Source organism: Teleopsis dalmanni, chromosome 2, assembly GCF_002237135.1.
Source record: "Teleopsis dalmanni isolate 2A chromosome 2, ASM223713v2, whole genome shotgun sequence".
NCBI classification, from domain to species: Eukaryota; Metazoa; Arthropoda; class Insecta; order Diptera; family Diopsidae; genus Teleopsis; species Teleopsis dalmanni.
Genome location: NC_051847.1, coordinates 8,706,501 through 8,718,773, shown reverse-complemented (window position 1 = coordinate 8,718,773; position 12,273 = coordinate 8,706,501). Strand labels below are relative to the sequence as shown.

Sequence of the window (12,273 nt, the reverse complement as noted above, 5' to 3'; positions counted from 1 at the left end):
ACATATCAAATCATAAATATATTTAATTATTATGTTTATGTTTTTAAACAAAACCTTTTTTAATTTTAATCGGTGGTGAACATAAAAAAATATTTAATAAAACCATTTGAATGGTATATTTGAATATACCATCCATATAGAGAAGTCCAAATATCTTTGTATTTAAGTTTTTCTATCTATATATAGTAATATATAAAATTCACATTTCTCACACACAAACAGCTAAACTTAATAATTACATTCTTAAAATAATATTCTTTTATAAGCAATTACATCTATATGTATATGTATATATATATATATGTATTCAATTTTGTTTCATTATGTTAAAACCACATAATATAGTTATTTTCTAATACAATTAATATAATTGATTTCTAATCAATATTTTACTTAAGCCAAGCTATTCGATATGGGTTCAAAATATTATTCATTTATTCATAATTAAATGTTATTTAAAGCAAATTTTTTTATTTAGCAGCAGACAGCTGTAATTGCTAAGCGATCATATGAGAGCTATAGATATGCGGCTATAATGAAATCTATGAATTAAACATTACAATAAGTCCGTAAAAAAATAAAAAAATTAAATGCGTTAATCAAAATAATCACTAATTTCAATAATTTTGACCATTTTTAATCCGTTCACTTAATAATTAAAATGATATATCAATTCAATTATCAATTTTTTTAATGTTAATATTAATTCCATCTGATCAAGTTTCTATTTTAAATGATACAAATGCACTCTTATTTATTCAAATTAATTACATTAAAAATAATTACAATTAAAACGTGATTCAACATGATAAATTAGTAAAATTATATGTACTTAAAGAAAAATTCCATTTCATCACACACTGCTGGATTGAAAGACATTTCCTCTTCCAAATATTTTCAATTGAAAATATATTATATGAAGTTCGCATAGAACGAAATGTCTAAGTGCTTTACTGTTGCTCACATAATAAGCTTTATTAAGATTACATTCACAATAAAGCACACTCTTTACACGGTCTGTACAGATATCCCAATATCCACACACATCCCAAGAAGTCATGCTTACCTGACTAAGTACGATACATGATTTAAGACATTTTTCATGTTCAATAATATCATTAATCCACTTCTTTATCAAACCTTTTCTACCCGTTGCAACGTGCAGCGTGTTGATCTCGTAAGAACTCTTCTTTTCTTAAAGATTCTCTTTACACTATCTCTAAATTTTTTAGAGATTTCTCTTTACACTATCTCTAAAACTTTGTCCTCAAATGTTAACCTCGGCCTCTCTACAGCTTTGTTTTTAGAGAGCATTTGGAAATTCTCAACTGTCCGATTCTTGACACATGACCGAACCACTTAAGTTTATGTTTGATTTGCTGTAGTTCGTATAGGCAGGGAATCTTACTCTGTCTCCTTTAGTTGTTTTCACAATTCTTCAAACACTTTATTTTTACTGTAACTTTGCTAAGCTGTTTGTCCTTTGCTACTAAAATTTCTGCTCCATAAGTAGAATTAGTATCGACGACCTTGTGGTAGACTTTACAATAGGAAATTAGTTATTTCACAATGTATTGTATTTTTGCATCCTATTCTAACTATTTGTCAGAGATATTAATACGTACTAAGTTATTGTGACATGCACTATCTTTGTTTCTTCGATACTTAATTTTGAGATTATAAAAATTTTGATTAGAGATAAACACTTGATGACTTAATCGCAGTGTAACATTGTCGTGTAAATTGCTAATTGAGAACAAGTCTGCCAACACTCGTAATACTATTTCGCTTCACATCCGGTTATAGTGGCATCAACATATACAATCATGACCAACACTTACCTCTACACTATGAACTGAATTAAGCTTTTGCACCTTCAGTAAGAAACTAAAAAAGAATAGGTATCACCTCTATTATTCCGACATTGTTGTTGTCATTGTAGACTATGCAGATTAATATAGCAGGAAATATGGGTGCAACTATAGACGAATATATGGGTTAGCATGAATATGGGTGAACATTAATGGAAAGAAGACTTGTGTGTGATGGAGGAAGTATTTGGTTAGATGCTGATTGAAACTAGCCTAGATCGAGGTGAAGAAATATGCCCAATTCAATAGGTCAATAAGTGCCACTTGTACACTAGTAGGTGGACTACACCAGTAGCTACAATTGCGATTTCTAACTTCTGCAATCTTTCAGTTGCTTTAATCCTTTCATTTATTCACTGAAATTAATTCTCATTTCTTGTATTTTGTAATACAATGATAATGTTTCATTATCATTCCTTATGTTGTATTCATTTTCAAAGATAATTGGAATTCTTCTGCGATATAGAATCCGAACAAACCAAATTCATACAATCGCTATTTTTAATTATTATTCATTACGATCCACCTCTTTAATTGCTATTGAATTGTTTATTTGTTTTATTTTCAGCGTGATAGACTTTCTAGGCATCAGTAGGACGAGCACTACAACATGACTTAAAATTGAATTGAAAGGAAGTAAGTTAAAGAAAACGCCTATTACAAGTTCAAAATGTTAAAAAATCCTCTGTAATCTATAAGTGAAATGATCTATTTTCTGGCAATAGCAGACAAATAATCTTAAGAGTGCTAAATTAATAAATTTTTATGAAATAACTTATAACTTGTCAGATATTTCGATTATTGTAATATTTTTTAATGGATAAATATTATTTTATTATAAGTAATATAATGCAAATAAATTAAATAAGAACTAAATAAATCAAAAGTATTTAATTAAAGAATGAAAAATATAATTTATAAGAGAATTATAAAGAAAATGAATATAATTGTACATTTTAAAAGGCGATAATTAAACCAAAAGACTGAATGATTAATAGTTTTTTCACAAATTTAAAGATTGTAAAATTAAAAATTATTTAAATATAGTTTCAGTTAAATTCAATGAAAATACTAAAATAATACAAATAATACGAATGATGGATACATATAGTGTGAGGATTAAAGATAAACGATTAAATTAGCTTTAAGCAAGTGCGTATATCAAATATTATGGCAAATTATTTAAAAATTCATTTTACTTACACTAAATACGTGAAACTTAAAGCCAAAGCCTAGAAGTATTAAAAATCAGAACTCGTGATGCTGACTCCGCTGCAAGACGTTATTGATTTTAAGCTTCAGTGGAGACAAATCAATCTTTTTGAAACGCGGCAGTGAAGCGAATTTTCTCATAGCACTGAAATGCAAGTCACTACTGGAGCTCTCGACTTTTGATTGCGTCATAATATCTGCAGTGGCTTCAGTGTTTCTGTTGGGAGTATGATTTTTCGTATTCGATTCCTGGCTCTGCTGTAAACAATGTTGTGCGGTCTGAGTTGGTGTATTTGTGCCCGTAGGTGTAACACATTTTTTAACAAAGTCCGAAACTTTATTTATGGACTGCGAATAATTTTCAGACTCCTGATCTGGTTTCTGTTTGGCACATGTAGTTGTTGTTGGAGTTTGAATTGCTTGTGAAATGCCATCATCAAATTTGAAATCAATGTTCTGCAGCATAGCCAAATGTAGAAGTTCATACTGCAATTTCTCTTTCATTTCTTCCGTCAAACCATTTGCCTCATTCGCCTCATCGTTATTATTATTACTAATCAATTTTCTGCTGGTATGCTTCACTGTATAAACATTTTCTGATAATTTGTGTACACCAGTCTTTTTCGGCTTCTGAGTTTTATTCGATTTCTGTTTTAGTGAAGTCACAGGTGATATGTTTGTTATTGGTTTTTGTCGTTGTTCAATGATTTTCTGAGGCGAAGATATGTAAAGGTTTTCCTTTCGTTCGCGATGCAATTTCATATTGACTAAATGGCGTAAGCTAAGCCCATTGGCAGATTTCTGAAATTTACAATAATATTAGGTTTTCACCTTTACGCGTAACTATATATTGTTTATCACTTACCTCACTTGAACTAGAATTAGGTGTGTCCTTTAAGGGACTTTGACGGCGCATTTTTACAGTATCACAACTATTTGGATAATAGGACGGTACTTTGTCATCAATACTTATAATAGATTTGCGTGGGGTTTGATAATAATTTTCCTCTTCGGCCATAACCGGTGTGATTTCTGGCGTAGTCTGCGTTAACGGTGAGTCAGTGGGTGTACTCGTGCTTAAACCAGTTGAAGGTTGCTCTAATTCTTGAGCTGCTTTTACCGTAAGCAAGTTCTCATACAGATTTTTGGTGAAATCTACACTTAAATTTGGCGAGTTGGTTAATGACAGCGCATTCGAGTTAGTGGAATTCAAGGAACCCTGCATATTTTCATAAATTGTACTTTCTTCAGGTACTGCTAAATTTTCGCGATTCTTTAATGTGGGCTCGTGGTACTGATCGTCTTGTGATGTTGTGCAAGTTGATGTAGAAGAACAATAACCCGAAGACGTGGATTCAGTACTAAACAATGGTTGTGCCAACATATGTGTATATGTGTTATCGTTCAATTTTTTCATAATTGGTGCCATGAAACAGTACCCAGTTAAATCATCAATAATTATTTTATTTGTTTTGATTTGTGGCAACCTCACGGCACCGTTAGCACCAATCAAGTTCATTTTTGATGAGTTGCAGGCGGAAAAATTAAAATTATTGGGTAATTTCTCGGATATATTAAGGCTCACCATTGAATCAGCTTTTGTTTTGTCAGCTTGTGTGAATAGTTTTGCTACTTCCACTTTTCTGCTTCTATTTGGCAGTATGGCTGAATCGTCGAGGCTAGCCGTACTTAAATCCAACTCATCACTATTAAGAAACGAATTTAATAGTAAATCTGCTACCTTTTCTTCATCGAATGTGTCTAAAAAGTTAATTTTAGATAAATCTGGACTTGAGAAACTGTTCCGTTTTGAGTTTGCTAAGTCAATCCCAGTTTTATGTAATTTTCGTGACCTCTTTACCGTGATTACTTCATTCGAGTACATCGGCAATGTGCTGGTTGTGGTAACACAATTCCTTTGTAATATGTCCGGAGTAGTACTACCTTTGAGATCATCAACAGTGCTGACCTGACTTTCACTTACACTGCCTGCACGTTTTGAACGCACACTACCAAAAATGTTATCCAACATATTTTTATACTTTTTCTTTTTTATCAAATCCGATTCAGGATTAGTATTGCAACGTACAAGTTCTGCTACGTCACATTGGGCTTCTGCTTCAAAAGTGTTTATACGTTTACGGGGTGGTGGTAGTGGTGGTAATGGTGGAGCTAACTCCAATGCTTCTTCTACAATAGCATTAAAATTAGCTGCAGAAGGCTTCATTTCTTCGTAAATGCCCGAAGCGATGGAAGTGCGTGAAAAACGTCTGGATGAACGTGCAGAATCAGTTTGTTGCATACCTTCGAATATTTCCTCATATATTTCGGAGACACGAGAAACGCGCCGAGACCATGAGCTGCTATTGTCAAATCCATCAGGTATATTAGGTAAAGGACCAAGACTTGTTTTTGAAGCTCTAATATATATACGAAAAAAAAAACCTTCAAATGTTTTCGTTAATAAATTGCATATCTATAAAACTCACCTAACGTCTTTTTTTAAAAATTTATTTTCAACATCGTGTTGTGGCATTTCTTGTTTGTCTTTTAATGCACTTTGCGTTACGAATCTACCTGGGCCTCTACTGTTACGACGCTGTTCAAGAAATATTTGCCGATGTAGTTCCAGATTTTTAATTGACTTTTTGATCCATTTCATGTGGCGACGACAGCTTGCCTCTGTTTCTAAAGCAAAATATATAAAGCAAGCACGTCGGTTGTGTGTCCAGAAAAGCCCATATGAGTACTGTTTCGTGCGAGATTCTGCAAGACTGATTGTAACGCCAGGTACATTTATGGAAACACTCAGGTGCTTTTGCTCAACTGTATCCGTGTCATCATCATCATCTTCGATCATTTTCGAGAAAGTGATGCGCAGAAAGCAAGGAAGACATTTGATTGCTTCAATTTTTACTTGGCATTTGGACCAAGTCTTAAACTGTATTGACTCGGGCCGCTTGTCGTGTATGTCGAGCTTAACATCCATCAGCATTGATATTTCATTGTTTTCCATGTTTGCACTGTCATTTATTTAGAACTTTATAGCAGGACAAATAAGGCTAAGTACATGTTAATAATTATTTCCTTAAAAATAATTGAAATTGAAAGAAATTTTTCCGAAATAAGTGTATACAAAAAACAGTAGAAAAAATTGTTGAAGGATACAGTTCCTTTTTTAGGGTTGCCAAGTCTAAAAACCAATAATAATTTTAAATATAAACAAGTGAAAGAACTCTATTCCTTCCAATCATCCCAGTGTAGAGAAGAGCACAAAAAACATTTAATCGAATACCTGGTAGCACAAATAAGTAAATAGGAAAATTACTGCAGTAATCTGTTTTCTTCACTATCATAAAATTTTTCAAGAATATTTATATGTATGTCGCATTATTATTATCAAAATTTCATTAAAAATGTTTTTACTTAATTCTGTTTTAGTGGTGTAATTTACAATTTCTTAAGACTTACTATTAAAGAACGAATTTTCGAAATATTGAAAACTTCTTCTTCTGTTATATTTGCTGATAGAGCCTGATTACTTTAAACAAAGTAGTCACGCCATGTAGCGACAAAAAATTTATGGGAATTAATAACAGTTAAACTTGATATGGTGAACGTACATATGGTTTGTTTTACATGTTAAATTTTACAAGTTGAAATACCAATATTTCAGGAATCAAACTATACTGCCTTTTAAATTACTATAAAGATTTTTTTATAATATCTTAAATCGCAAAAAAACGTAATTATGACAGAATTTAAGTTATTCAGTTATTCATAAGGTTTATTATATATATATATACATATATATAATGTGTTTATAATATCGTATTTCGCTGTGTTTGTAATATATATATATATATATTATTACTACGAATTCTGTGTTAATAATATCGTAATTTGCAAAAAATCAAACGTCAGTTCGTGACATCTAGAAAATAGTAATCGTGACAAAATTTAAGTTACACACTATTCATTATTACGAATACTGTGGCAACGCTCATTTAAAATAAATATTTCACAACGCTTTTAAAACTGTCTTGTAATACAATATAAAATGTAAACAATGTCATATGGATATGAGAAGATTTGTTTTGGCGCCAATATATAAACCAAAATCGGTGGAGTATCTGCACTCAACAAAAACATAACAATCAGAAGATGGATGAATCTGATATAAAAGTTGAAGAAAACGATACAGGCCTGTAAGTACGAAACACTTACATTGAAATTATTTAAACTATTTACGCATTTTGTAGTTACGTACGAACACTGGAAGATGTAAAATTGATAACGAAGCATGCAAAACTTGATGAGCGAAGTCTTACTCAAGTAACACAGGTAAATTAGTTTCAAGATTTAAATACATTTTCATTTACATAAAATAATATCAATAATAGGCGCTCTACTATCCATCAGCCGACATTTTAGCAGACAACATTAAACTACTTGAGTTGGATGAGCATTTGTTGCAGGAAATACGTCTTGGTCACAAGCTCAAATTCAAAGGTGGGCTCAATGAAGATGTGGTATTGTGCACAGAAGAAAAAACTTACGATATTAAAGGTGCAGAAATTTCAAACAGTCTCCTGTTGGTACCGGATTTAAAATTTGCCGCCGCAACAAGTACTTGTCCGCTAAAAAGTCCTCGCACGAGAAATGTTTCATTGGAGCGAAGCCTAAACAGCAGCACAGAAGATGAGCCGACTATAGAACGTGTGCTCGAGCAGCATAAAATATTGCGCATATTTCATGAATATTTGGAATGTCGTGAGATTCATCCACGTTTTCGCAAAATGGGAGAACTACTGCAATTGACACGGTTTTCGGGTCCGGAGAATGAAGAGTATATAGAACAGAAACTGCTGTTCAGCTATGAGCAACTCTTAGACACAATACAGTGTAGCGAGAAGCAATTTACAGAGGGTCTAAGAATTTATAGAGTCGTCGAGTACAACGGCTATATGCGAGTGTTGGAGTGTGATTACGAGTTTCGTATTGTGAACCTTATGGTGAATCTAATAGAGGAAAACTCGTGGTCATTAGATGAAATTGAAAGGGATGAAACGATTGAAGCTTTGAACGGTATTGCACCGAGACAGATTGTTGAGGGTTTATTTAATTTATACACGACACCAACTACAGATAAGCCAGGCAAATACACATACATTGAAGAACTGGTAGCTCGTATTGTAGCGCAAAATATATTAAGGCCTGGTCTCAAGTTTCGCTTAGAAGAATTTCTTAGTGCATGGCAAGAAGCCTTGCCGGATGGCATCAAATGTGATGTAAGTAAAGAGAAATCATTTAAAATGATTTTATGCGATTTACCTTTATTTATCTTTATTTTAGAAAAAATATCTCAGAGCCTTGGGTATAATCTGTCGCGAGGGTGTCACAACGAGTGTCCGCTCACTTGTGGAAGAAATTTTACCTACAAACATACACGACCGCTTAAAAATTTTGTTTAAAACTAAAACCAAATGGACACTTGATGAAATTGAACCGTATATGGAGTAAGTAAATTAAACCATCAACTGGAAGTTATTATTTTCCACGTTCACCCTTGCAGGTTCTTCACTACTCCCACACTGACCGTTACTACATTATTGGCCAAGTATGCGCGATCACTGATGGAAAAAGGAATACGTCACTACGTGTCGAAGCACTAAACTGGAAACAGTGTAGAATTTTCTTTGTTTGGACATACTTTTTATTTACAACTAATTTATTATTTTTTAACAGCTTGTATTTAAGTAATTAAATGTATAAAACGTCTTCAAACTTCTTTGACAATTTTGTACAACAAAACAAGTATCGAAAGACAATCATGCTCCAGTGTTCTTTTTCTTCTTGTTTCGCATTTTCTTCGCCAGTTTGAGGTCTTCTATCGCATCTTTCATTACTTTTACGGCGCTATTATCATGAGCGGAAGCAGGAATATTCGGCATCCCTAGATGACCTGTACTTGTGGGATATCTGCAAGGATTTTCAAGAAGTTGTTTATTAATATTTAGTACTTGGATTAATTTTAATGTAAATTTCAAACTCACTTAAAACTGAACCCTTTCGGAAATATTTGTTGGGAAAGCAGAGTTTTCAATTTTGCACGAACATTTTCTAAATGCAAACGATTTTTGCGACGTTCCAGTATGAAAGGGTCTTCGTCTTGATCACTGCCACTAGAAAGAAATAGTTAAATTTAGTTCAATAATAAAAAAATGTTAGTAATTATAAATATTAAATACTTATATTTGTGACCAAAAATTATTATTATAATAATTTGTTACCGGGCTAATTGGTCAAATTTTAATATAAATAAAAAGACACTAATTTATTATTTATATTAAAAATCGTTTATATTTTATTTCCGATATTTCGACTATCTTCGATAGTCATCTTCAGGGAAAACTACACAAAATATAGGATGTTCACATTTTTATAGCGGATTATAAAGAAAAATCATACAATAAATACAATAATAATGATGACAACAAGAGAAAAAACAACAATAAAAATACAAAAGAAAAATTAAAATTATAAAAAAAATTTTTATAAAAAAAAAAACAAAAAAGCTTTACAAACATCCTGTGTCATTTGTTTATAATATTCCTATAAGCCTGAGCACAGTTGTCCGTATCAGTTTTATAATTAAGTCTTATATTATTGGGCACTTGAAGTATTGAGAGCATTTCTAGAAAGTACCTCTTATTATGGTTCCTTTCTTCATATAAAATTTTTGCCTTATCAAAATCAGGTTCATGTTTCTGCTCCATACAATGCACAGCCAATGCTGTATTGGCTTCAGCACCACTTTTATTTTTTAAATTGTGTTTATGTCCAGCCATCCTTGTCCTAAGCTTATTTTTAGTCGTACCTATATATATTTTGTTACATACATTGTACCCGTCACCTTTACAATTCAGCTGGTACACTACATTAGATTTGTCTTTATTATTAATTTTAGTTTTCGTATTGCTATATAATTTAGCTATTGTGTTTGTTGCCTTATGAGTAATTTTATAACGTTCCTTGTCATATATACTAGAATTTATTATTTGGTTTGACAATTTCGGAACATAATCAATGGATTTATATATTTTTTTGTCATTATTATTGTTAGGTTGGAGCTTTTTAAAGGTCTTATTAAGCATCATATTAATAATCCTTACGGGGAAGTCATTCTTTATTAAAATATCACGCACTATGTTCTTTTGTTCATTATGGAAAATTTTGTCACTCAGTACTAGAACTCTTCTAATAAAATTGGATGCTGTATTTAAAATCACGTGTTTAGGATGATTGGAATTATAGTTAATTAATCTTCCTGACGCTGAAGACTTTTTATACCATTGAAAGTGAATTTGGTTATTATGTCTAATTAATTCAACATCTAAATAAGGAAGCCTGTTATTCTTTTCTTCTTCTATGGTGAATTTTAAATTTGTGTGAAAAGAATTCAAAATTTGAAGTATTTGAGTTATTTTATTTCTGCGTATTATCGCGAAGATATCATCTACATACTTCGTTAATAATCTTGGTTTATATTCCTGGTCATCCACACACTTTTCCAATAATTAGTAATTATATATAAAGTAAAGAATATCAGTTGAAGCTACTCTTGACTGAAGAAACTGACGTAATTACCGAATTAGAAATTAAGTTCTAATGCGAGGATTATGTTTTTAAATCCAAAAGTTATCATTCTCCAAATAAATTCGTAGTATAAATGAATTATTGACACACTATAAAGTATATAAAGGGGGATCCTTTCAAATATATGTGGCTGATACAAATAACTCGTTTCTAATTTCATCTAACACTAAGAAAGTACAATAAACGGCTATAACCATGTAAGATACATTAAATCGTAGCGCATTAAATGGTATGCCAGAGTAGCATTAGATTGAAGAAGAAAACAGTCGTCTTAAAAACATGATTTGATGCTGCATTAACCTACCTAAAAATAATGGTTCCAAGAAGGGTATACGTTCGTCAAATTCGTTGACCAAGTGCCCGTTGACCCAAAACGAACTATACAAGCAGACCTCTGTGAGCTATAACAACAACAACATTTAAAAAATACTAAGAATAAGGAATTGGAGAGAAGTGGCGTAGGATAGAGAGCACTAAAGAGAGGTGATTGAGACAACACTTGCCCATACCAGACTATCATGCTAAAATTCCATTTAAAACTCCATTTTTCCATATTGTGGACATTCTGTTCAAATTTCCCTTTTCACACACTAACTTCATTTACGTTTTCGTTGATCCTTGATCCATACTTTTGTATGATATATAAATTGGCAACCATTTCAAAGTTGGAATATTTCTAGTGTTAACTGCCGATTTGAGCTCTATATGCTAATGCAATATTCGTAACATAATGAAAATTTGATTCTAAACTGGACTTTACCAATCATCCCTCAGGAAAAAACTGATTTAACGCTGTGAGATTGGTGAGATTTCCATTCTTAGATAATATCGTTTGTAAGCATAATATTAAGAAAAGTAAGGAATGATTATTTACTACAACGTACTTAACGGAGTATTTATAAGAAAAATGAGTACTAGAAATTCTACCCCTTACTTCTATTAAAATCGTCTACTTAGAGTGTCTGTTTAAACTCTTCAAATCGCTAACAAAAATAATATATATATTTATAGTTAAAGTTAACGACATTAGAATTTTGTAAAACATTATTACAATGTCTAATTGACTTACGAATCATCATTATAGCCATCAATAATCATATCCATTTCTTCAGCATGTTTCTTCATCCAACCAATTTCCGTTTGAGTCCGTTTTAGCTTAAGCTCTTCCTTATCAACTTCACGTGCCACATTTACTCGTTCCTTAACTGCATTCATGTAGCGATCAGCTACAGGAAATAATGGAAGATCTTCACCTATAAATACACAAATATTATATAGTCCACATGCAGTATTAGAAAGAAGACAATACTTCTATCCAATGTCTTATATAGCTTCACGTAGTTTTTCACTTCGCCCGGTTCCATGAACATGACGGTGATGCCATTTTTATTAGCACGCGCTGTACGCCCAGAACGATGTACATAGTTTTCACTGGTACGTGGAACCTACAAGAGCAAACAGAGTATTAAAAATATTTCACATTTCATTTCACATTGCTACTCAGTGATATACTTGATAGTGTATGACATGT

At 31.9% G+C, this 12,273-nt stretch overlaps 3 protein-coding genes across 3 annotated transcripts; 1 reads left to right on the top strand and 2 right to left on the bottom strand.

Moving 5' to 3' along the window:
- Positions 1-2,972: 2,972 nt before the first annotated feature.
- Positions 2,973-6,222, bottom strand: LOC119682517. Its single transcript, XM_038095978.1, has 3 exons — positions 5,573-6,222; positions 3,949-5,503; positions 2,973-3,884 (listed from the first exon to the last, which is right to left on the bottom strand). Exons 1-3 carry the CDS (start codon positions 6,097-6,099, stop codon positions 3,120-3,122), a joined length of 2,847 nt encoding a protein of 948 aa, XP_037951906.1. The 5' UTR covers positions 6,100-6,222; the 3' UTR covers positions 2,973-3,119.
- Positions 6,223-7,024: 802 nt separating this feature from the next.
- LOC119683718 (sister chromatid cohesion protein DCC1-like) lies at positions 7,025-8,826 on the top strand. Its single transcript, XM_038097527.1, has 5 exons — positions 7,025-7,291; positions 7,346-7,427; positions 7,487-8,374; positions 8,439-8,602; positions 8,659-8,826. The coding sequence occupies exons 1-5, from the start codon at positions 7,248-7,250 to the stop codon at positions 8,756-8,758; spliced, it is 1,278 nt and encodes a 425-aa protein (XP_037953455.1). The 5' UTR covers positions 7,025-7,247; the 3' UTR covers positions 8,759-8,826.
- An 8-nt stretch (positions 8,827-8,834) lies between these two features.
- On the bottom strand, positions 8,835-12,267 carry LOC119683719 (ATP-dependent RNA helicase DDX24-like). Its single transcript, XM_038097528.1, has 5 exons — positions 12,255-12,267; positions 12,052-12,187; positions 11,812-11,995; positions 9,140-9,268; positions 8,835-9,065 (listed from the first exon to the last, which is right to left on the bottom strand). Exons 2-5 carry the CDS (start codon positions 12,110-12,112, stop codon positions 8,915-8,917), a joined length of 525 nt encoding a protein of 174 aa, XP_037953456.1. The 5' UTR covers positions 12,113-12,187; positions 12,255-12,267; the 3' UTR covers positions 8,835-8,914.
- Between the last annotated feature and the right edge of the window lie 6 nt (positions 12,268-12,273).